Genomic DNA, 24,183 nt, shown 5'->3' with positions numbered 1-24,183 from the left:
TATTTTTAACCCAGTCAGAGATACGAGCCAAGTCAGACATTAGGTGTGCCATAGCCTCATCCCTTGTTTGTTGAAGTAACTGTTGAGATGGGCGCTGCGGGAACCGAATGGAAAGGTGAAGGGTGGAGTCATCAGCGTATGAGTGGATAGGGTTAGATGTACAGCTTAGAAGATCATTGATGAATAAAAGGAAGAGAGTTGGTGATAGGACAGAGCCCTGAGGAACACCACTGTTGATAGATCTAGGAGAAGAACGATGGCCGTTTACAACAGCGGCTATAGAACGACCAGAAAGGAAGCTAGTGATGAAGGCACAGATAGAAGGACATAAACTGTAGGAGGGCAGTTTGGAAATTAAAGGTTTATGCCAGACTCGATCGAAAGCCTTTGAGATGTCAAGTGCAATGGCAAAGCTTTTGCCAAAGTCCCGAAAGGAGGATGACCAGGAGTCTGAAAGGTAGGAGAGAAGATCGCCAGTGGAGCGTCCCTGACGGAACCCGTACTGACGATCGGAAAGAAGGTTGTGATAGGAAAGATGCCTTAAAATTTTTCTATTGAGAATTGACTCGAAAACTTTTGAAATACAGGACGTTAAAGCAATTGGACGATAGTTGGAGGGTTGGGAGTGGTCACCCTTCTTTGGGACTGGCTGAATGAGAACAAACTTCCAGCAAGAAGGAAAGGTACAAGTTGACAGACAAAGGCGAAAGAGTTTGTCTGGGCAGGATGTAAGCACAGGAGCACAGTTCTTGAGAACAACAGGAGGGACCCCATCAGGCCCATATGCCTTGTTAGTACTGAGGCCAGTGATGGCAGAAAATACATCAACTGAAGAAATTTTAATGTCAGCCATGAGGAAGTCAGAGGGGGGAAGTGATGGAGGAACAGCACCGGAATCGTCTAAAGTGGAATTGGAGGAGAAAGTCTGTGCGAAGAGATCTGCTTTATCAGTAGAAGAAATAGCTGCAGAACCATCAGAGTAGAAAGGAGGAGGGAAGGATGATGAGGTAAAGTTGTTAGAAAGATTTCTGGCAAGGTGCCAGAAGGAGCGGGAAGAATTCGAGTTGGAGAGTTGAGAGCATTTAGTATGGATGAAATTATTTTTAGTAGAGCGAAGAACAGACTTAGCATGATTCCGGGCAGAAACATAAAGATGATGTGATTCAGGGGTGGGTTGGCTCCGGTACCTTTTGTAGGCCCTCTCCTTGTTGCGGACAGCATTAGAACAAGCGTGATTAAACCAAGGCTTTCTTGCGTTAGTCAAAGGATATGAGAAAGGAATGTATGCTTCCATGCCCGAGAGAATAACCTCCGTAATGCGCACGGCACACTCAGATGGCTCCTGGCCATCGTTTTCGTTTTCGTTTTTTAAAGGCTCCAACATGCTTGCATGTGTCGGCCTTGGTCACCTAATGGCGGCTCTCCACGCTGCACGATCCATTGCAGCCTCCCTGTTCAGTCCCTTAACCCTAAGGTCACACTTAATGACCTCGTCCCATGTCTTTCTCGGTCTACCCCTCATAACCCCACCCCCAATATTAACACTTCTCACCTTCCTCACCCAACTATCATCCCCCATCCTCTCCACATGTCCAAACCACCTCAATCTACCTCTCCTCATCACAACACCAATACACTCCAGTCCCATCCTACCTCTCAACTCTTCCATTGTAAACCCAGCCCCTCCAGGCCTTGGACGCAGGGACGCACTGCACATCCACCTAATCATTGTCATTTCTGTACGTCTGAGCCGGCGAATGTCTTCCTCCTTCACTGCCCAGGTCTCACTGCCATACAGCATTACACTCCTAACACACGCTGCATACAAAGACCCTTTAGCACGTAGGGAGAGCCCCCTCAGTGTCAGGAGAGGCAAGAGCTCCCTGAACTTCTTCCAACCACTTCTCACCCTAGCCACAGAGCTACCTCAAGCCCCACCTCCAGCACACAACATGTCTCCTATATCACAAAACTCTTCCACACACTCAAGAGATTCACCAGCAAGTTCAATTCTTTCACGTCTGACGATCTCCACCTGCTCACCCCGGCACGCCGTACACATAAAATCAGCATTATCTCGCAGTCTACCTCTGATACCACTACATCTCTTATGCACCCATTTATCACACACACCGCACAAGATGGAATTACTTCCCACGCCCTTGTGGCAAACTGCACATGGCCACTCTCCCTCGTCTTTGACAGTACCGCCACCAACCCTAGATATCATCACTTTTGTTTTATCTGCATTTACCCTTAAACCCTTTTGCCCCATACCATCTCTCCACTTCCTAAACCTTTCCTCCGCCTCCCTTTCATTCTCTGCAATCAACACCAAATCATCAGCATACAACAACTCCCACGGGAGTCCGTTTCTAAAGTCACATGAAAGGGCTTCAAGTACCATGATAAACAACATGGGACTCAAGACTGACCCCTGATGCACACCAACATTCATGGAAAACTCATCACTCAAATCTCCATTCACTCTCACCTGGGTGTGAGCACCCACATACATGGCCATAACCACCCTAACCAGCCACTCCTCCAAGCCAAGCTTTCTCATTGCCCACTTCACCACCTCTCTAGGGACTCTGTCAAAGGCCTTTTCCAAATCAACAAAAACAAAATAAAGATCCCTTCTCCTACCAATATATTTTTCCTGAAGCTGTCGAACAATGAATATGGCATCAGTGGTCCCCCTACCTGGCATAAACCCAAACTGCATCTCATCAATATTCACTCTTTCTCTAATCATACCTTCTAAAACTCTCTCCATTACCTTCATTATCTGATCTAAAAGCTTTATACCTCTATAATTCCCTCTTTCCAGGGCATCACCCTTCCCTTTATACACATTTACAATTACACTCTTCAGCCAATCATCTGGGACAACACACTCATAAATAATCCTATTTATCAGGTCAGTGACTAAACTCACCCCTATATCGCCCGAGGCCTTCAACATTTCGGCAGTCAACCCAGACACACCTGCTGCCTTCCCCACCCTCATCCTGCCTATTGCCTCACTCACAGTAGCAGTATCAATCAAAGGCCAAGGGCCAGACACTGGATCTGCTGGCTCCAAACCTTCCCTGTCCCAGTCAAACTCCTCATTCAACAACCGGTTATAATGCTCTCTCCATGCATCTTTAATATCCTCACTGTTCACCACTACCCTTCCTTCATCATTCTTCACACACTGCTCACCTATGATATCCCGATTATCCCTCTTCACCTGACCTGCCACCCTAAATATATTTTTCCTTTCCCCATGATTTAGGTTATCAAGTAATTGTCTCTGTGACTCAGACTTTGCCCTATATACCTCTCTCCTAGCCCTACGCTTGGCAGCCAAATATTCCTCTTTGCTACCACCCTTCTTCCATTCCCGGAAAAGCCTTCTTTTCTCCTTAATTGCAGCTTCTACACCCTCATCCCACCACCAAGTTACTTTATGTCTTGGTGGTCCTCTTGTCCAGCCGCATGTTACATCAGTAACTCTCAAGAAATTGTTCTTGAGAGCTCTGTACTGTTCATTAACGCCTCTGTCTACAGCTCCCTGTTCAGCCACCACTCTCCTCAACTCGCTATAGAAGGCATCCCTTACTACTTGGTTTTTCAGCTTCCATATTTTCCTCCTAGGTACATAAGTCCTCTTTTTCATCATTTGTTCTTTAAGCACCATATCACAAATCAATAGTTTGTGCTGCTGCACACACTCCTCACTTCCTATAACTTTAACATCCCTCACTAACCTCCTATCGGCCCTCCTAACCAGAAAATAATCTATCTGACTGCTATTTCCCCCAGACTCATACGTAATTAACCTACTGTCTCTTTTCCTAAAATATGTGTTGCACACAACCATGTCCGTTGCCTCCCCAAACTCGAGTATCCTTTCCCCTTCTGCATTCCTTAGACCATATGCACATCCCCCATGCACTCCTTCATAACCTTGGGCTGCTTCACCTACATGACCATTTAAGTCCCCTCCCAAAATCACTATCTCATCATCCCGCATACCACCCACTACACGTATTAAATCATCCCAAAATCTATCTTTCTCTGATTCATCCAATCCTGCCTGTGGAGCATATGCCGATATAATCACAGCTATCTTTCTTCCCAACAGAATTTTCACAACCAATATCCTATCGCTTACTCTCAAAACATTCATGACATATTCCACCCATTTCTCCGCAACCATCACACCAACACCTCCATATCCGTCTGTCCTCCCCTGCCAAAACAACTTATAGCAACAGTCCTTCCCAACAATCTTTCTGGCTGATCCACCCCTGTACCGGACTTCCTGCAAACACGCAACGTCCACCCACCTCCTACTGAGTGCCTCAACGACTTCCCCTGCTCTTCCCCTCAAACTTCCCACATTCCATGAACCCACCCTCATCCCCATGGGTGATTTACTGTCCTCAGGCTTGCTTTGAAACCTTTTTTGTTTTGTCATCTTCAGTATTAATAAATGGGGACAGACACAGCACAGGTCCCACTCACCGCACAATCCCAGGTCCAGGCAATGGATCCGGGACCCCTAGCCCACCAGCTTACCAGTGGCTGTGGTAGTGGCCTCGGGGCACCCTGCCAGGACAGCTGCAGGGACACCCTCCAAGCGCGTCTTGGCACTGCAACTATCCCGCCATTATACACCCACTGATAGGGCAGCCTCCTGGGACGCTACTCCCAGGTTCGGGCCCCTCTCTATTGGGCGGAAGCGGCAGCCTGGGAACCGCAATGCCCTGTACCCTCTAGCACAGGCCGGAGCCCCATCTCGCCCTGGACCCATGATCTATGCCGGCGGAACCCCCGCCACGCCTCCCCCCAGAAGTCCGCCACTAGGTAGCGGGGGCAAAGTTTTCTGGCCGCATGCCCTTGCTGGCGCCAACCCCTGTAACGTAGTGGGATACGTTGTGTGAAATGTAAAGTGCATGTGGTGTAGTGCATAGATAGTTAAAGGAAATGTTTGGGAGAGTATGCTGGTCTACTCTCCATGTTACTGTCACACTGAAAAGGTCAGCAAAGGGGGATGGTTAGATAGCTAGTGAAACAGGAGCTCCAGCTCTCCCTATCACCAGCATTCCCATTCCCCTCGGGAGTACTACCCTGTTCGGCCCGTGCTACGGCCTCCTCCTGCAACGGCCTCCTCCTGGAAGCAATAATCATTCAAGGGAAAATCAAAGAAGTACTGCCTGAGGGCCTCCCAGTCCGCGGCTCCAAAATGCCACAGACGACGTTTCCCTGGAGGGTCAACAGGCCGTACCGGAGTGATAGGACAGGTTAAGGTAATAAGGTTGTGATCGGAGGACCCCAACGGAGAGAAAAGATTAACAGAGTAAGCAGAAGGATTAGTTGTAAGGAAGAGGTCAAGTATGTTGGAGCTCTCTCCAAGGCGGTCAAGGATACGGGTAGGGTGCTGTACAAGCTGCTCTAGGTCATTAAGGATAGAAATGATGTAGGCTTGTTCACCAGGTGGATCAGTGAAAGGAGAGGAGAGCCAAAGGTGGTGGTGAACATTGAAATCTCCTAGAATGGAGATTTCAGAGAAAGGAGAAATGGATAGAATGTGTTCCATCGTTGAAGTAAGATAGTCGAAAGAATTTTTGATAGTCAGTAGAATTAGGGGATAAGTAAACAGCACAGATATATTTAGTCAGAGAATGACAGGAAAGCTGAAGCCAGAGTGTAGAGAATTCAGAAGAATCGAGTTCAGGAACACGAGAACAAGAAAAGTCGTTGCGTATATATACACAACAGCCACCTTTGGCTTTGAAATGAGTATTGAGAAAGTAGGAGGATACACAGAAGGGTCTGCTGTCAGTTGCCTCAGACAGCTGAGTCTCCGTTATAAAAAGAAGGTGAGGTTTAGAGGAGGAGAGGTGGTGCTCAACTGAGCGAAAGTTAGAGAAAAGGCCGCGAATGTTGCAGAAATGAAGAAGAAGAGAGTCAGACAGTGGTTCCAGGCACCTTGAGTCGTCACTGGGAGAGGGGCAGATGGTGGGGGCATTTATGGTCCCCCCCCCTGGGGACTCCGAGGCTTGATAAAACAACGCCATTTTGGGTAAATTTTGAATAGGAAGTGTAGTGTGTACTGTGCATGTAATTTGGTGTAGATAGTTAGAGAAATTTGTACTGGAGAGCATGCTGGCCTACTCTCTGTGTAACTGAGACACTGAAAAAGTTCAGCAAAGGGGGATGGTCAGGAACTAGTCCTGAGGGCTGATGAAACGGGAGCTCCAGCACTCCCTGTCATCAGCTTTCCATCCACCTCGGGAGTACTGCCCTACTCGACTGGTGCTACAGTCTACTCACTTAGACCATTATCTTTAATATTCAAGGAATCCTTGGGTCAAAACTACCTGATATTTGGAAGAAAGCAAACACTGTTCCCTTATTCAAGAAAGAGAATAGACAAAATCCATCAAATTAATGACCAGTATCACTAACCAGTGTTGTATGGAAGATATTAGAAAAGCTGATAAGAAAAGTTTGGGTAAATCATCTAGAAGAACACAATATGATAATAGAAAGACAGTTTGGTTTCAGAAAGAGAAAATCATGTGTTAGTAATCTGTTGAGCTACTATGACAGAGTGTCAGAAACATTACAGAAAAGTGAATGATGGGTGGACAGTATCTATCTAGATTTCATGAAAGCATTTGACAGAGTACCACACCAAAGACTTTTAAGGAAAGTGTATCATCAAGGAGGAATCTGAGACAAACTGTACTGTTGGATGCAAGATTTTCTCAGAGAAAGGGAAATGAGAAGAGTACTAAGTGGAAATTACACATCATGGAAGGAAGTGACTACTGGAGTTCCACAGAGGTAAGGGCTGGCACCAATTATTTTTTCAGTGTATATGAATGACATAGATAGCAACACTGGAAATATAAGCTATCTAAATATGTTTGCTGATGATACAAAAAAAAAAAAAAAGGAGAATTACTGTACTAACACAGACTCTTGTACAGAGCTACAAGAAGAATTAAATAAACTTCATGAATGGGGCACACATGGCAAATGGAATTCAAAGTGGACAAGTGTCATGTAATCAAGTTTGGAAAAAGTGGAGAAAGACCTAACTAGGATTATAAGTTAGGAAGTAAAACCCTACACATATCAGAAAGCCAGAAGGACCTAGGTGTGATTATCAATAACAGACTATCTCCGGCAGACCACATGAGTGAGAAGGTACTGAACATGTATACACTGCTTGCAAATATAAGAATAGCATTCACATACATAAATGAAGACATGCTGAGAAAGATAATAACATCAAACCAACTCTGGAGTATGCATCAGGAGTATGGAATCCTCATCTCAAAAAACACATGGAGAAGATTGAAAAAGTTCAAAGGGCCACTACATGATGGGTAGGAAGCTTAAGGGATCTAAGCTATGAATAAATACTAAAAAAACTGAATCTACCTACACTACAGGAGAGAAGGAAAAGAGGAGATATGATTATATTGTATAAATGCCTATCAGGAAAGGCGAAAATAGACATAAATGAATATATAACCTATGGGGAAGAATCGGCAAGAGGAAACTCCAAAAAACTGCATAAAAAGAGAGGTGATAAAGACATAAGGAAATTTAGCTTCCCAAATAGAGCAACTCATCAGTGGAATGCACTACTGAATAAAATAGTGTGTGCCAAAACAATAAACTTAAGGATAAATAAAAATGGTTTAAGACACGGGACTGTACGAGCTTCACTCATTCCTGTAAAGATACAATTAGGTAGGAACACACACACACAGAATAGCAAGAAAGACATGGCAGTAGTGTATGTTCCCCCTAAGACAAGAGGATGGAGTGATGATGCATACCAGGAAATGTTGTCAGACATGGCTAGCTATTTACAGAAAATGATTGAGAAAAGTAACAATATAATTTTAATGGGTGACTTCAATTGTAAAGAGGTGAACTGGGAGGAATGGGACTCAGGAGGCAGCAAAGATTCATGGGGCACTACATTATTAAATATTACAATGAACAATATGATGACGCAATGGGTCAAAGAAGAGACACGGTTCCGAGGTGAGGACACACCAGCAAGACTAGACTTACTGTTTACCAAAAAAAACGATGTAATAGAATCCTTGGAGTATCTGTGTCCTACTGGAAAAAGTGATCATGTGGTCATTGAGTTCCAGATGATAACAGGGAATGTGGAGCCAAGAGACGAGCTTTATAAGCAAGGAAGATACAACTTTGGGAAAGCAAATTTTACAGGATTGAGAAAATTTTTCTAAAATGCAGACTGGAGAAAATTCAGAGAAACAAGAGAGATACAGAGGAAGTGGGATATTTTTCTAGGCTTCTATAATTCGAGAGTGGAAAAATTTGTGCCAAGAGTAAGGGGGAAAGAAAACAGAAAAAAGGAGTGGTTTAATAGAAGGTGTATGACAGCAAAAAAAGAGAGAGATAAGGCATGGAACAATTGGAGAAAGAGAGGTAATAATAAATCAAAGGAAGAATATAAAAGAACTAGAAATGAATATACAAGAATACGCAGAGAGGAAGAAAGAAACTTTGAAAAAGGTATAAGTGACAAATGTAAGGAATAACCCAAACTGTTTTATAGATTTGTCAATGGCAAACTGAAACAAAAGGAAGGAAGCACCAAACTGAAAGTAGAAGGAGAGGTACATAAAGATCCGGCAATGCAAGCAGAAATAATGAACAAATTTTCCAGTCAGTTTTCACTAATGAAAGTGAGTTTGTAGAAGGGAAGGGAGTGATTAGAAATGTAGTGAAAAAAGATATAAAAGTGGAATTACAGGAAGTGTATAAATTACTGGAAACTCAAGATGTAAGGAAAGCTCCAGGACCAGATGGAATCTCTAATTGGGTACTGAAGGAATGCAGAAAACAACTGGCGGATAAGATTCACAGTTTAATTGTGTGTTCTCTGGAAGAGGGGAAAGTGCCTCAAGAATGGAAGAGGGCAAATGTGGTACCAATTTATAAGCGAGGAAACAGGGAAGAACCCCTGAATTATAGACCAGAGTCCTTAACCAGGATGGTTGCAAAATTGTGCGAAAGCATTCTGAAAGATAGATGGATAAAATATCTAGAAGAGATGAATATTTTGGCTAATAGTCAGTTTGGATTTAGAAGTGGAAGGTCATGTGTCTCCAACTTGTTGAGTTTTTACTCAAGAGTGATTGATGTGCTACAGGAGAGAGATGGTTGGGTGGATTGTGTGTATTTAGATTTCAAGAAGGCCTTCGACAAGGTACCTCATAGGAGACTAATATGAAAGCTAGAGCATATAGTAGGAATGAAGGGGAAACTCCTGGAATGGATGAGAGACTTTTTGAGAGACAGACAAATGAGGACAGTAATAAAGGATAGGATGTCTGGATGGAGGGAAGTAACAAGTGGAGTCCCACAGGGCTCGGTGTTGGTGACAGTAATGTTCCTGATTTATGTAAATGGTAGATGGAGTGAACAGTTATGCAAGTCTGTTTTTCTTTTCTTTTTTTTATGTGAGGAAGAAGGAACCAAAGACCATAAGCTGATGATGCAAAGATCATGAGGAAGGTAGAGGTTGAGAAGGATTGTAAAATGCTGCAGGAGGATCAAGATAGGATACACGATTGGAGCCGGATGTGGGAAATGAAATTTAATGCAAAGAAATGTAAAATACAGTAATCCCTCCACTATCCGACGTAACAGAGCCAAAGGCATGTCCGGAAAGTGGTCCTGTCTGGATAGTAGGCACCAGCCTCCTGGACTTGTACTTATGGACCCTAACTCAGAAAAACACCTATACAACTCCCTCTGGACATGCATAGCACCTAATTAAGACCCAAATCACACCAATGAGGGACATAAGAGACTGAAATAAATGCAAAAGGACCATAAAATTAGGGTTCAGGGGCGAGTTCATACAATATTAAACATTCTGGGCACTTAGAACAAGTCCCTGGCTCCTGGACTGGTACTTATGGACCCTAACTCAGAGAAATACCTCCCTACTGCACATGCATAGCACCAATAAGGGACATAAAAGAGTGAAATGAGGTGTTAGAGGTAAGTACAGTATGGAAAATACAGCACAGTACAATATGAAACATTCTGGGTACTTACAGCAAGTCCCTGGCCATCTCGATGAATAACCACCTCCTCTCAGACTCTGACAGTAAGAAGGATTTCCTGAAGCACTTCCAGTACACTGTTCATGAAGTCTTGCACAGAACTTAGTCATTTGTACTCAGAATTCCATTCTCTTAACACTGTGCACTCTTGTCTTACTTGCGCTCAATTGTACCTTAATGAAATAAGTGTTGCACTCTGCACTCTAAGTCTTTCCACTCTTGAACCCATTTTCTAAACAAAACACACTGAACTTAATTTACGTTTAATTTACAGTCCCTTAAATCTTTGTCTTTTCACTCAGGACTCAAATTTCTTAACACTATGCACTGTTTTTTTCACTGCACAACACTGGAAATTCCCGTGTGGTCTAGTGGAGAAGTTCTTGGCGTCTAATCACTGTCAGAGTCTGAGAGTAGCACATGCAGGTGACCTAGGGGTGCGTCGCTGGGTCATGGGGATGGTGTACCCACTGCAGACGACTCTGAAGATAGGCGCAAACTCACGTCGAGCAGTGACTCCACCGTGGCTGATGTGCTGGCTTGTGGCTTGGAGCATGAGGGCCTGTCTTGGGGTGGCAACGGAGTGGAGCCAGGGAGCAGGGGTCATGGGCCTGAAAAATTTGTCAATCGTTGACTGACGCAAGGAACGATGATTCAGACGATTAATGATGCGCTGCCTGAAAGAATGCACTTCCTCCAAAAATCCCAAGGGCCCCATCTCCCTGTCGCAGTCCAGGTGTTCCAGGTAGTCCAAAACGAACTCTAGGTGTTCCCGGAGTGCTCTCAGCTTGGGGATGGCTGGAGTAGTGTCATGCTAAGAGGAGTCCGCATCATCATCGCCGTCCTCATCGGAATCTTCAAGCTGGGTACTGACACCTGCAACTGAAGATGCGATCTCGATATCAGACAGGGTCTGATACCCAGGATCGTCCTCGTCGTCATCCAACCACTCACGCACTTTGTCCACATCAATATCATCCCGATGCGCACGTAGACGTGCATGGAAATCATCCACGTCGAAACAGATGAAATCATGCTCCACATCCGTTCCGAGAAGTAGATGAGACCAACCATTTTCTAGAGTCTTGACAGGGACTTCCTTCCATGCACTGGCCCAGTTGTAAATGGCAGACTTGATGTTGTAGCGGCGAAGGTTTTCCAAAGTCCGCTGGCCTCGCGTGTCCCGTCCCTCCCTGCGCTCGTCCTCGTCCTCAAGAACAACCATCACCTCGTCCAGGAACTTCCTTCGGTATAGCCGCTTTGTTGACACGATCACTCCTTGGTCCATTGGTTGGATGAGAGCAGTAGTAATAGGTGACAGAAACATGAACCTAATGTGGCCATTCTCAGCCACCAAGTCCTTGTCGCATGGGTGGGCAGTTGCATTGTCGAGGAGAAGGAGGGCCTTTATCTGGTCGTGTGGGATTCCCAGTTTCTCCGTCTGGTAATGTATGACCTTGACGAAATGGCGGTGGAACCAGTCTTTGAAGATGTGGCCTGTGAACCATGCCTTCAAGGAATGGTACCAAATGACAGGAAGGACATCCATCACCTCACGAAGACACTGAGGCTGCTTTGCACGGCCAACAATAGCGAGCTTAAGCCGGTGCATGCCGTTAGCATTAGCACAACACAAAGCAGATATCCTTTGCTTCGAGAGCTTGCGGCCAGGTACATGCTTCTCCGTCTCCACGGCTGGAGTGTTCGTAGGCAAAGAGCGATAGAATAAACCAGTTTCGTCAGCGTTGTAGACTTGACCGAGAGTGAGGCTCTCCCTGTCGATCAAGCCCTTCACCTTGTGCCGAAACTCCTCTACTCCATCCTCGTTAGCGTCCAAAGCTTCGCCATGAGACTTACGGTTGGTAAAGCCATGTCGTAACTTGAACACGAAGAGCCAACCCTCGGATGCCTTGAAGTCTAGGGCGTTGTGCAGCCTTGCGAACTTCTCAGCAGCAGCCTTCACACCAGCAGCACGTTGCTGTCGATACCAAATCAATGTGGAGCGGTCGACTTCAGCATACTTGGGAGTAAACCATGTTGCGTTTGCTTTTCGACGAGAAGTCAGCCGTGTACTGCATGAGTTTGTCTTGGGATCTCTCAATATCAAACAAAGTAGATCGGGCCAGGTTGAACTCATGAAGGATGCGTGACGAAGACCATCCCGCATCCACTTTCTCCAATATCTCCCTCTTCTTCTCCTGAGTCAAAACAACTCTTTTCCTCTACTCAGGCGGCGGGGCCATCATCACACACATGAAGGAGAGGCACGAGTGCAGAAGAAGAGCCCGCAGCAGGTAAGGCACCACCACAAAAGCGAGCACGTGGGCAGCCATGACAACGATCGTACACTCACGACAAGAGACAGACGGTAAGTGGGGAGGATGCAGGGGTGCTCTAGCAGACGTCGGAGGAATGATGCACCAAAACAAAGCTGTCCCGCGCCAGGCGCGCTAAGTTCAAATTACGGGCGGGAAAAAGTCAGATTTTTTTCAAATTTTTTGCGGTTTTCGGACCATTTTGGGAATATTGGATCCCGGGATGATAATGTCCAATAAGTGGGGATGTCCGGAAAGTGGGCATCTGGATAGCACAGGGATGACTGTATTGGAAATGGGTAAAAGTACCAAGAGGCCATCACTGAATTATTTGATGGGTAATGAACCAATCACAAAAGCGAGAGAAGAGAAAGATTTGGGAGTGCTGGTCCAGGATAGTTTGTCACCTGAAAAACACATTAACAAGGCAGTTTGAGAGACGTATAAGCTCCTGACTAATATAAGAGTAGCTTATCATTATATGGGTGAGGAGATGATGAAAAAATTGATAGTGGCCATGATTCGCCCCAGGTTAGAATATGCAGCAGTAGTGTGGTCCCCACACAAAAAGAAAGATATAAACAAGATTGAGAGACTACAAAGAACAGCAACCAAAATGGTCCCCAGTCTGGCAGATCTGTCGTATAGAGAGAGGTTGGAAAAGCTGGATTTGCCTTCCTTAGAAGAAAGGAGAAAGAGAGGAGACATTGTTGCAGTGTTCAGGACCATGGTGGGAGTAGATAAAATTGACAAAGAAGATCTGTTTGTATGGGATAAGAGAGTAACAAGAGGACATGGAATGAAACTCAAGAAACCAAGCAGCTTGAAGGATGTCAAGAAATATAGTTTTCCTTATAGATGTAAAGACCTGTGGAATAGTCTGGACAAAGAGATCGTCCAGTCTAAAAACTTAAACGAGTTTAAAGCTAAATTCGACTTATTGAGAAACAGAGACGGGACCCCGCGAGCGTAGCTCCTTTCCTGTATATCACAATTAGGTAAATACACACACACACACACACACACACACACACACACACACACACACACACACACACACAGGTGAACTAGATAAATGATTAATACTTGTGTCTGAGTTGTCACCAAGGAGCTCCCTGAGGCTGAGGGAGAGTGTTTGGGTATTTTACAAATCACAAGGTTCATTATTTCACACACACAAAAGTTCTCTCTCCACCCTCACACACTACACTATTCGTCATGCACTTGCACTTTTATTTTTTGATAGTTGTGATGTTTTAATGCATATGTAAACACTGGGTGATTAATGTGGCTCAAATATATGACTACCAGCTTGTGTGGGTGGCACGTGTTGTTGTCAGCCATTGTGCGGGTGCCACGTATCATTCTCAGCCACTGAAAAAATCATATAAGCAACTTTTGCTACCATGAATCCCAAATTGGGTACACGATTTCGTTTATAGTTTCACTGAATGTTGACGTACTCAACCATCGCCTACTAGGGCATGAATGTACAATGCTAAATGGTATACATAATGTTGGTAAAAAGTAATTCTGTACAGCTTAACAATATAAATAATATACTGTACCTCAATTTCTTGGTCAGAGTATTTTTTGTCACTCAAGTAGGTCTGCATTGTCTTCAACAGCTCCCCGAGGAAGACTTGATCAACAACAGAAAACTTCGAAGCAACATTCCACCAAGCAAGTGTGACGGCAACTGGACTGAGGCCAAGAGTGGTGGAGTAGTAATCCAGCAGGGTGGAACAGGCTTCATTTACTCTACCATTCCAAGGTGTTATCAAGTTCCATGTCACCTGAGTTAATAATAAGAATGTTCAAGATATCTCACATCATATAAAGATGATCTCAGTAAACAAACAGAATGTTATCTAAAGAGGAAATTACAATGTATCAGCAACATACTGTACTGTACTCAGAAAATGCATTGCAGTACTAAATAAATCACCTGATTACCACAAGACTAAACATACCTGTAGTAAATTCATCATCTTGTCCCAATTTCCCACTTAAGCTGAAGTGAGAAATGACCAACAACGAATACTAATGTAAGGGAACTATCAACAGCATTCCAAGAGAAATGGGCTACAATCATTCACACATCATTCAAACCCCCAGCAATCTGGCCACAGGCACAGATACTGTGGGGAAAGGGGGATATATCTCCCTCTGCAACAGGGCTGGGGAGATATCCCAAGTAGTCAAACCCCCTATAAGTATTCAAGCAATCAATTCAAAATACAGAATCAAACAATTACCCTTAAAATAGTTAAGTCTTTACACTCACGCAATGGTATTAAAATAATGAAAACTGAAAAGGCAAAAAATATAACGTCAAAACAGTAAGTGGATTGAATGATGATACAATAGTGCCATATCTGGGTACAGGTTGGGAATTTCTTGGTTTTGTGTTACCTGACATTTTGTCCAATTTAATACAGTTTATGTACAAGCAGCTATATCAACACACTTCCCTCGGAAGTAGCCATCTCTTCTTTCTATATCTAAGTACAGAACAGCATGCCCATGTTTTACGATAAAAATGCACTTGAAAAAATCCATCGTGATTTTCATTAATGTATAACGTCAATTATTCCACCGGTTCAATGAGGATATGTTTCTGATCAAGAGTAACCCACTCAACAAAGTCTAAAAACATGTTTCCAACTCACCTAAACTGGTAGTTATTTCACTTCACTGCACTTCACTTGCTGCTTACCACCAAAAATTAATCTATAAACAAGTTTCCAACCCACCTATACAGTACTGGTTGTTATTTCCCTTCACCGCCATTCATGTGCTGCTTGTACTCCAACACCTATGTTCAATCACTGACACTAATATACCAGAATGACAAGTTCAAAAGCCACCTTGGAACAAACAAATGACTGCAGACTTGGGCATGGGTGATATATAAGTGCAAATAGTTACTACAGTACATCAACCAGTGAGGCTTCATATGGGATTATAATAATCATAAAGCGAAAATTCTATTGTACACTGAAAAAAGGTCTCAATTTTCTCATTATCTCATAAGCAGTTCATCACATACTGGTTCATTGTATAACATGGGTTTGTCTTCTTTACTCTCATTGGTCATTTCCCCTTGTAATATTAATAAATTTACGTAAATGAACCTGGCTCATCTTCACAAGTTTAACCATTTGCACATATTTACAACCAATCACATACAGTGCTGTGGGCTATTGTTTTGCTTGGTATGTGTGTATTAATCTACCATTGCGAGAGGATATCCCATACAAGAGGGGCAATTCCGGACAGTTCTGCCAATTTAGGGGTTTTAACTTTTTTATTTTATTTTTTGCCCACAGCTTAGAAATTGCATGTATGAAGGTGTTTTTAGTCTGGAAATGTTGCCAGTGGTCCACTTTCCCCAAGTATGTCCTCCAGAAACACTGTTCACATCTTGTTCCACGACAGTGATTCTGTTCTTCTTCTTTTGTCTCTCCAGAACTGAGACTTTATGCATGTGCATGAAAATGGCAAGCTCCATAACTGTACAATAAGACCACATCCATCAACTATATTTCACAGGCAGATTGTATAATTACCTAGGTATGTGCGTGGCAAATTTTAGTCATATACATGCAGTCACTGTAGACATCATTATTTACCTCAAACAGGGCAATTCCGACCAGCTGTGCTGGGGCAATTCATGACAAAATCATATATCCGGTTCCAGCCCTGAATCCTCAAAATGTGCTTCTGTTTGTTTTTTTTCAGTGCAGTATGGTGCGCCACTATACGAAGAAGCCCCGGACAGAACCATCATACACTGAAGACGATGTTGCCTGTGCTATCGTTTCGTTTCGTTTCATTTTTAAAGGATCCAACATGCTTGCATCCGTCAGCCTTGGTCACCTAATGGCAGCACTCCATGCTGCACGATTCATTGCAGCCTCCCTGTTCAGTCCCTTAACCCTGAAGTCACACTTAATGACCTCGTTCCATGTCTTTCTGGGTCTACCCCTCATTACCCCACCCCCAATATTAACACTTCTCATCTTCCTCAACCAAATATCATCCCCCATCCTCTCCACATGTCCAAACCATCTCAATCTACCTCTCCTTATCACACCAATACACTCCAATCCCATCCTACCTCTCAACTCTTCCATCGTAAACCCAGACCCCCCAGACCTTGCATGTAGGGACGCACTACACATCCACCTAATCATCATCACTTCTATACATCTGAGCCTGCGAATATCCTCCACCTTTACTGCCCAGGTCTCATTACCATACAGCATTAGACTCCTTACACATGCTGCATACAAAGACCCCTTAGCACGTAGGGAGAGTCCTCTCAATGTCAGGAGAGGCAACAGCTCCCTGAACTTCTTCCAACAACTTCTCACCCTAGCCACAGAGCTACCTCAAGCCCCACCTCCAGCACACAACATGTCTCCCAAATAACAAAACTCTTCCACACACTCAAGAGATTCACCAGCAAGTTCAATCCTTTCACGCCTGATGATCTCCCCCTGCTCTCCCCGACACGCCATACACATAAAATCAGCATTATCTCGCAGTCTACCTCTGTTACCACTACATCTCTTGTGCACCCATTTATCACAAACACTGCACAAGATGGAATTACTTCCCATGCCCTTGTAGCAAACTGCACATGGCCACTCTCCCTCGTCTTTGACAGTACTGCCACCAACCCTAGATATCATCGCTTTGTTTTATCTGCACTTACCCTTAAGCCCTTGTGCCCCATACCATCTCTCCATTTCCTAAAACTTTCCTCCACCTCCCTTTCGTTCTCTGCAATCAACACCAAATCATCAGCATACAACATCTCCCATGGGAGTCCATTTCTAAAGTCAAGTGAGAGGGCTTCAAGTACCATGATAAACAGCATGGGACTCAAAGCTGACCCCTGATGCACACCAACATTCATGGAAAACTCATCACTCAAATCTCCATTCACTTTTACCTGGGTGCGAGCACCCACATACATAACCATAACCATCCTAACCGGCCACTCCTCCAAGCCAAGTTTTCTCATTGCCCACTTCACCACCTCTCTAGGGACTCTGTCAAAGGCCTTTTCCAAATCAACAAAAACAAAATACAAATCTCTTCTCCTACCAATATATTTTTCCTGAAGTTGTCAAACAATGAATATGCCATCAGTGGTCCCCCTACCTGGCATAAACCCAAACTGCATCTTGTAAATATTCACTCTTTCTCTAATCATACCTTCTAAAACTCTCTCCATTACCTTCATTATCTGATCTAAAAGCTTTATACCTCTATAATTTCCTCCTTCCAGGGCATCACTCTTCCCTGTATACACATTTACAAGTACACTCTTCAGCCAATTATCTGGGACAACACACTCACAAATAATCATATTTATCAGGTCAGTGACTAACCTCACCCCTACATCTCCTGATGCCTTCAACATTTCGGCAGTCAACCCAGACACACCTGCTGCCTTCCCCACCTGCATCCTGCCTATTGCCTCACTCACAGTAGCAGCATCAATCAAAGGCCATGGGCCAAACACTGGATCTGCTGGCTCCAAACCTTCTCTGTCCCAGTCAAACTCCTCATTCAACAACCGGCTATAATGCTCTCTCCATGCATCTTTAATATCCTCACTGTTCACCACTACCATTCCTTCATCATTCTTCACACACTGCTCACCTATAATATCCCAATTATCCCTCTTCATCTGATCTGCCATCTTAAATATCATATTTTTCCTTTTGCCATGATTTAGGTTAAAAGACTCTGTGACTCAGACTTTGCCCTGTATACCTCTCTTCTAGCCCTACGCTTGGCAGCCAAGTATTCCTCCTTGCTACCACCCTTCTTCCATTCCCGGAAAAGCCTTCTTTTCTCCTTAACTGCAGCTTCTACACCCTCATCCCACCACCAAGTTACTTTATGTCTTGGTGGTCCTCTTGTCCAACCACATATGACATCAGTAAGTCTCAAGAGATTGTTCTTGAGGGCTCTGTACAGTTCATTAATGCCTCTGTCTACAGCTCCCTGTTCAGCCACCACTCTCCTCATCTCGCTATAGAAGGCATCCCTGACTACTTGGTTTTTAAGCTTCCATATTTTCCTCCTTGGTACATAAGTCCTCTTTTTCATCACTCGTTCTTTAAGCACCACATCACAAATCAATAGTTTGTGCTGCTGCACACACTCTTCACTTCCTATAACTTTAACATCCCTCATTAACCTCCTACCAGCCCTCCTAACCAGAAACCTATCTGACCGTTACTTCCCCCAGATTCAAACATAATTAACCTATTCTCTCTTTTCCTAAAATATGTGTTGCACACAATCATGTCCGTTGCCTCTCCAAACTCGAGTATCCTTTCCCCTTCCGCATTCCTGTGGTCTCGGTAAATGAGGGCATGACTATACAGCAAGCAGCTGAACACTACAATGTCCCGAAGACCACCCTCCATGAATGCTACAAAGACAAGGAAGCAGAACCTGGACATGCTGGACGGAAAACGACCCTGCTGAGGGGAGAAGAAATAGCGCTTGCACAGAACAGCTGCGCTGGGAGACTACGGGCTAGCTTTTGATATTACTGAGATGCGTAAATTTGTGAAGGATCATCTGGACTGGAACCACAGAATCATACCACAATTTGTTGGCAATCTCCCTGGAAATGATTGGGCGTATGGATTCCTAGAAAGCCATTCAGATGTATTATCTCGTAGACATTGTCAAAACATCACCCGTAGGCGTGCTGCTGTTACCGAAGAAATGGTAAAAGACTACTTTGATGAGCCGAGAGAAGCTCTTGGTGTTACCCCAAGTAATATCATTAATTATGACGAGACCAACACTACTGATGACCCTAAGAACAAGGTTATGATATACAGGAAAGGCCTAAAGCATGCCGAGCACATTATGAATACAACAAAGGCTACAACCTCCATAATGTTCGCCATCACACCTAATGGTGCTGTGCTGGCCCTGTATGTAGTCTTTAATGCAGAATGGTTGCAAGACACATGGATGGTCAGTGGAGCAATTAATGCCCACTAAAAAAGAACTAAATCTGACAAGTTTGACAGCCATACATTCATAGACTGGGTAAACACTGTTGTGCTTCCTTATGTTCGCCGTCTACCTAAAGAAGAACCAAAGTTGTTGCTTGGTGACAACCTAGCTTCACATGCTTCAATAAAGGTAAAAAGGATCTGTGAGGAAAACAACATTAGAATGAAATTCTTACCACCAAATTCCACACATCTGTTGCTGCCTTTGGATGTGGCAGTGTACAGACCCCTTAAGACCGCATGGAGGGCCATCGTCAGTGACTGGAAAGTGGGTGAGTGTAAACACATGGCCTCACTCCCAAAGTGGAGTATTCCCAAGCTCTTGCTGTCTTTGATGGAAAGAATGGAAGACAAATGGATTCCTCGAAGTAAAGCTGCATTTAAATCATGTGGTATACATCCTTTCGATCCTAAACATGTCCTAAAGAAGCCAAGATGTCATGACTCAAATCAGTACCCTGGAAGGGAACATGTCAGCGAGGACTTGCACGCATATCTGAAGGAACAGCGTGAAACTAGCGTGCGGCATCGGCGACCTCGTAGTAAGCAGGTCAAAGTTCCTTCAGGGCAGAATGCCACTCTGGCAGACCTGGACCAACGTCCATCTACATCAAAGCCTGTAGTTGACTCCGACTCTGATGAGGACATAGGTGCACCTCCAATCCCAGTGAACTTGCCATCCCATACACCACCATCATCTGACAACGAGGACCCAACGGAAGTAGAGAACAACAGCATCGACAAATCAGAGGATACGAAAGTGGAGGAGGATGACTTGTCACCAACTGCGCTTAATGTGTGTGACTTTGTTCTTGTGCGTTTCGATGGCAGCAAAATCCCACACCACTATGTAGCTCAACTTCTACATAGGGAGGGAGTACAGTGGTATGTAGATTACTGGTGTCGAACTGAGCATCTGGCTGTTAAAAGTGAAGCAGGATATGTTGCCTTCAAACTCCCTGACACCAAAGACGATGGTGTGGTTGATCCAAAGAATATTGTGTGAAACTGAAACAGTGTGATATATATGAAAACAAGATCCTGTTTAAAAATGCATTTGGCCATCTAATAGTGCTTTAAGGACAACTGCACATGAAAACCATGTCTCAAGTGTCATAAGATCACATTCTTTTGAATATTTTTCCACACAAGTATTTCCTACCCCTGGCGGTAGGGGGGTTTCAAGAATACTCCCCCAGTATCCCTGCTTGTCGTACGAGGCGACTAAAAGGGTTCGTGGTGGGTTAGTGCCCCATCCTGTAAAAAGAACTAACTAAACAAGTGAATAAAGCGCCTCGGACCAGGACGGACCAAACGTTGACGACTAAGGAACGGACAAAGGACTTTCTGACGGTGGGAACTTGGAATGTGAGAGTAGAGAATGATGAAGTGAAAGAGAGAGAGATTGTTCAGGTGCTTGAGGATGCAAGAGTGGATATATGTGTGGACTGACTGAAACTAAATGGAAAGGTGAAAGGGTGAGAGAATGGGAATATGGTTTAGGTATATGTGCGGGAGTTAATGAGAATGAAAGGGCAAGAGAGGGCGTATGTCTGATGATAAGCAAGAAGTGGACGAAGAATATAAGAGAGTATGGAACAGTGGGTGCAAGGTTTGTATGGGTGAGGATGAAAGTAGATATACAAGCGTGGGCGATTGTATGTGTGTATGCTCCGACAGAGGGCCAAGTGGCAAGAGTGAGAGATGAGTTTTGGATGAGAGTAGAAGCATCTATCTATCTATTGCCAGACGCCTCAATCCCGTTTGGGGTGGCCACAAACAAATCGCCTCCACGTTGCCCTGTCACCCGCCAATTCACTGCCCTGCTCTCAACTCACACACCCCCCCTCTCTCATATACCTCTCCACCCCATCCCTCCATCTCATCCTTGGCCTCCCCCTCCCTCTTCCCCCCTCCACCTCACTCACATACACTCTCTTCGTCAGTCTTTCACCCTCCATCCTCTCCACATGGCCAAACCACCTCAGTGTATTCCTCCTAACGCTTCCTATCACATCCACATCCACACCATAACGCTCCTTTATATCCTCATTTGTCAGCCTGTCTCTCCATATGACTCCACAGACTCTTCTTAAATAACTCATTTCCATTGCTCTCACTCTTAACTTGTGTCCTTCCAGCAACGTCCAAGCTTCACTTCCATACGTTAGAGTTGGTATCACAATACTGTCATGTAGTAACTTTTTCACTTCCATGCTCACTTCTCTGCTTCTTATCACTGCTCTCAAGGAACCAGCAACCTTTCTTCCCTGCTGTACCATTTCAAGCACTTCACCCTCCAAACCTCCATCCTTACTCATCACACTACCGAAGTACTTAAACGTACTCATATTTTCCAATTCCTCACCATCCAACCTCGCTGTACATTCACTGACTTCACCTCTCTCAAAGACCATCACTTTACTCTTCCCTACATTCACCTTTAGATTCCGTTTCTTACACACTCTCCCAAACTCATCCACCAAGCCTTGCAGCTCTCCTTCGTCTTCACTCAACAACACAGTATCATCTGCAAACAACAGTACAGGGAGTTTCCAAACACTACCCTCTCTCACCAGGGCCACTCCAACATCCACTACCCTACCTTGTACCTCTTTTATTACCCCATCCATGTACAGATTGAACAACCATGGAGACATGACACATCCCTGTTTCAACCCAACCTTCAAAGAGAAAAATTCACTCAGTTCACCATCCACACGCACTGCAGCCTTAGCACCATCATACATACTCTTCACAGCATTCAACAACTTCCCATCTACTCCATATATTCATAATACTTTCCACAATCCTTGTCTATCCACCCTGTCATATGCTTTCTCCAAATCCATGAAAGCTGCATACAGCTTCTTTCCCTTCTCTAGAAACTTTTCCACTAAAGATCTAAGAATGAATATCTGATCTACACAACCTCTTCCCTTCCTAAAGCCTCCCTGTTCTTCTCCAACTAATTCCTCTATTCTTTCTCTAAGTCTGTTAATAAGTATCCTATTATACACTTTTCCTATTATACTAAGAAGACAGATGCCCCTATGATTACCACACACTTCTTTTTCCCCTTTTCCTTTGTACAAGGGAATAATTATACCTGACTTCCAATCCCCCGGGACTCTACCTTCCTCCCAGGCCAAGCTGCACATCTTCCACATCCATTCTACTACTATCTCTCCCTCATACTTCAGCATTTCACCACACACTCCATCAATTCCTGCGGCTTTCCCCAATTTAACTTTCTTTATTGCTTCCACAACTTCTATCCTACTGATTTGTTCCTGCCTTCTCACCTCCCTCCTTCTCCCAGCCATTCCCCAACCACTTATACTAGCATTACTTCCATCCTCTATGTTCCACAATTCCATAAAGTGTTCTCTCCATCTGCTCACTTTTTCTCCCTTCTCCACTAGTAATCTACCATGTATGGACAAATTTGAGAGGAGTGAGAGAGTGCTTTTGATTACAAACATGAATGGCAAAGTTGGGAATGTATGAGTGGATGGAGTGGTTGGTCAATGGGTGTGTGCCAGTTGAAGTAGATGGGAATGGTAGTGCTTTGGTGGACATCTGTGCTGGTAAGGGGTTGGCAATAGCCAACACCTACTTTCGGGATAAGATGATCCACCAGTATACATGGAGAGTAATGAGGAGGATGGATGGTGAACTTGTTGCATGAAAGGCAATGACAGACTATATGTGTGTGAATGAGTAAATGGGAAGGCAAGTGTTGGATGCAAGAGTGTGGAAAGGGTGGGGGAATGGAGTCTCGGACCATCACTTAGTGACGGCCAAGGTAAAGATGCAAAGAAAATCGTTGAGGAGATGAGGGGGAAGACAGGAGGAAACAGCTCCTGTGAGAAGAGTGGAGAATTTGCAAGATAGTGAGAAAATGACAGAGTATAAGAGCATAGTGGAAGAATGATCGGGAAGGTATGAGTTAGAGCAGATGGAAGGGGTGGAAGACATATGTAAGATATTCACGGAAGAGATAGGCGGAGCGTGTGAGGTGGTTTGTGGAGTGAGGAGATGCAAGGGTGTGCAAGGGACAGCATGGTTGAATGATGAGGTGAAACGAGCTGTGGAACAGAAGAAGAAGGCGTATAGTGAATGGTTAGCGAGTAGAGGTAGGGGAGAAGATGAGAGAGAGAAGAGGGAGGTATATGTGAGCAGGAGAAAGGAGGTGAAGAGACTGGTGAAGGAGAGTAAGAAGAAAGTGGATGAAGAGTTTGGGAGGAATCTGAGAGTGAAATGGAGGGAGAGTAAGAAATTGTTTTGGAATGAGGTAAAGAAAGTAGGGCAGTGTGAAAGGGGAAATAGTAGGGGAGCGAAAGATAGGAATAATAGATTGTTGGTGGAGAAGAGAGGGAAATTGAGGAGATGGAAGGAGCACTTTGAGGATTTGTTGAATGTAGAGAGTGAAAGCAGTGTGAGTATAAGTGGTTGGGGAATCGCTGGGAGCAGAAGAGATGAGAGGAGGGAGAACGAGATCAGTAGGGCGGAAGTAGTGGAAGCAATGAAGAAGATCGAGTTGGGAAAGGCCCCAGGAATTCATGGAGTGTGTGGTGAAATGCTGAGGTATGGGGGTAAAATTGTTGTGGAGTGGATATGGAAGTTGTGTAGATTGGCTTGGGAAGAGGGAAAGGTTCCAGAGGACTAGAAATC

At 44.3% G+C, this 24,183-nt stretch overlaps 1 protein-coding gene across 1 annotated transcript in view; it reads right to left on the bottom strand.

Annotated features, from left to right (window-relative positions):
- LOC145412139 (protein unc-13 homolog 4B-like) overlaps nt 1–24,183 on the bottom strand; it is a 789,854-nt gene that overhangs the window by 426,322 nt on the left and 339,349 nt on the right. The window contains exon 9 of the mRNA XM_080282072.1: nt 14,014–14,241. Within this exon, the coding sequence (XP_080138198.1) occupies nt 14,014–14,241 (228 nt within the window). The remainder of the gene's footprint in view (nt 1–14,013; nt 14,242–24,183) is intronic.

Source organism: Coenobita brevimanus, chromosome 92, assembly GCF_032717465.1.
Source record: "Coenobita brevimanus isolate Jiangsu-jjx chromosome 92, ASM3271746v2, whole genome shotgun sequence".
Lineage (NCBI taxonomy): Eukaryota > Metazoa > Arthropoda > Malacostraca > Decapoda > Coenobitidae > Coenobita > Coenobita brevimanus.
Note: the sequence above shows the minus strand (reverse complement) of the source record. Positions and strands in the feature narration are given on the sequence as shown.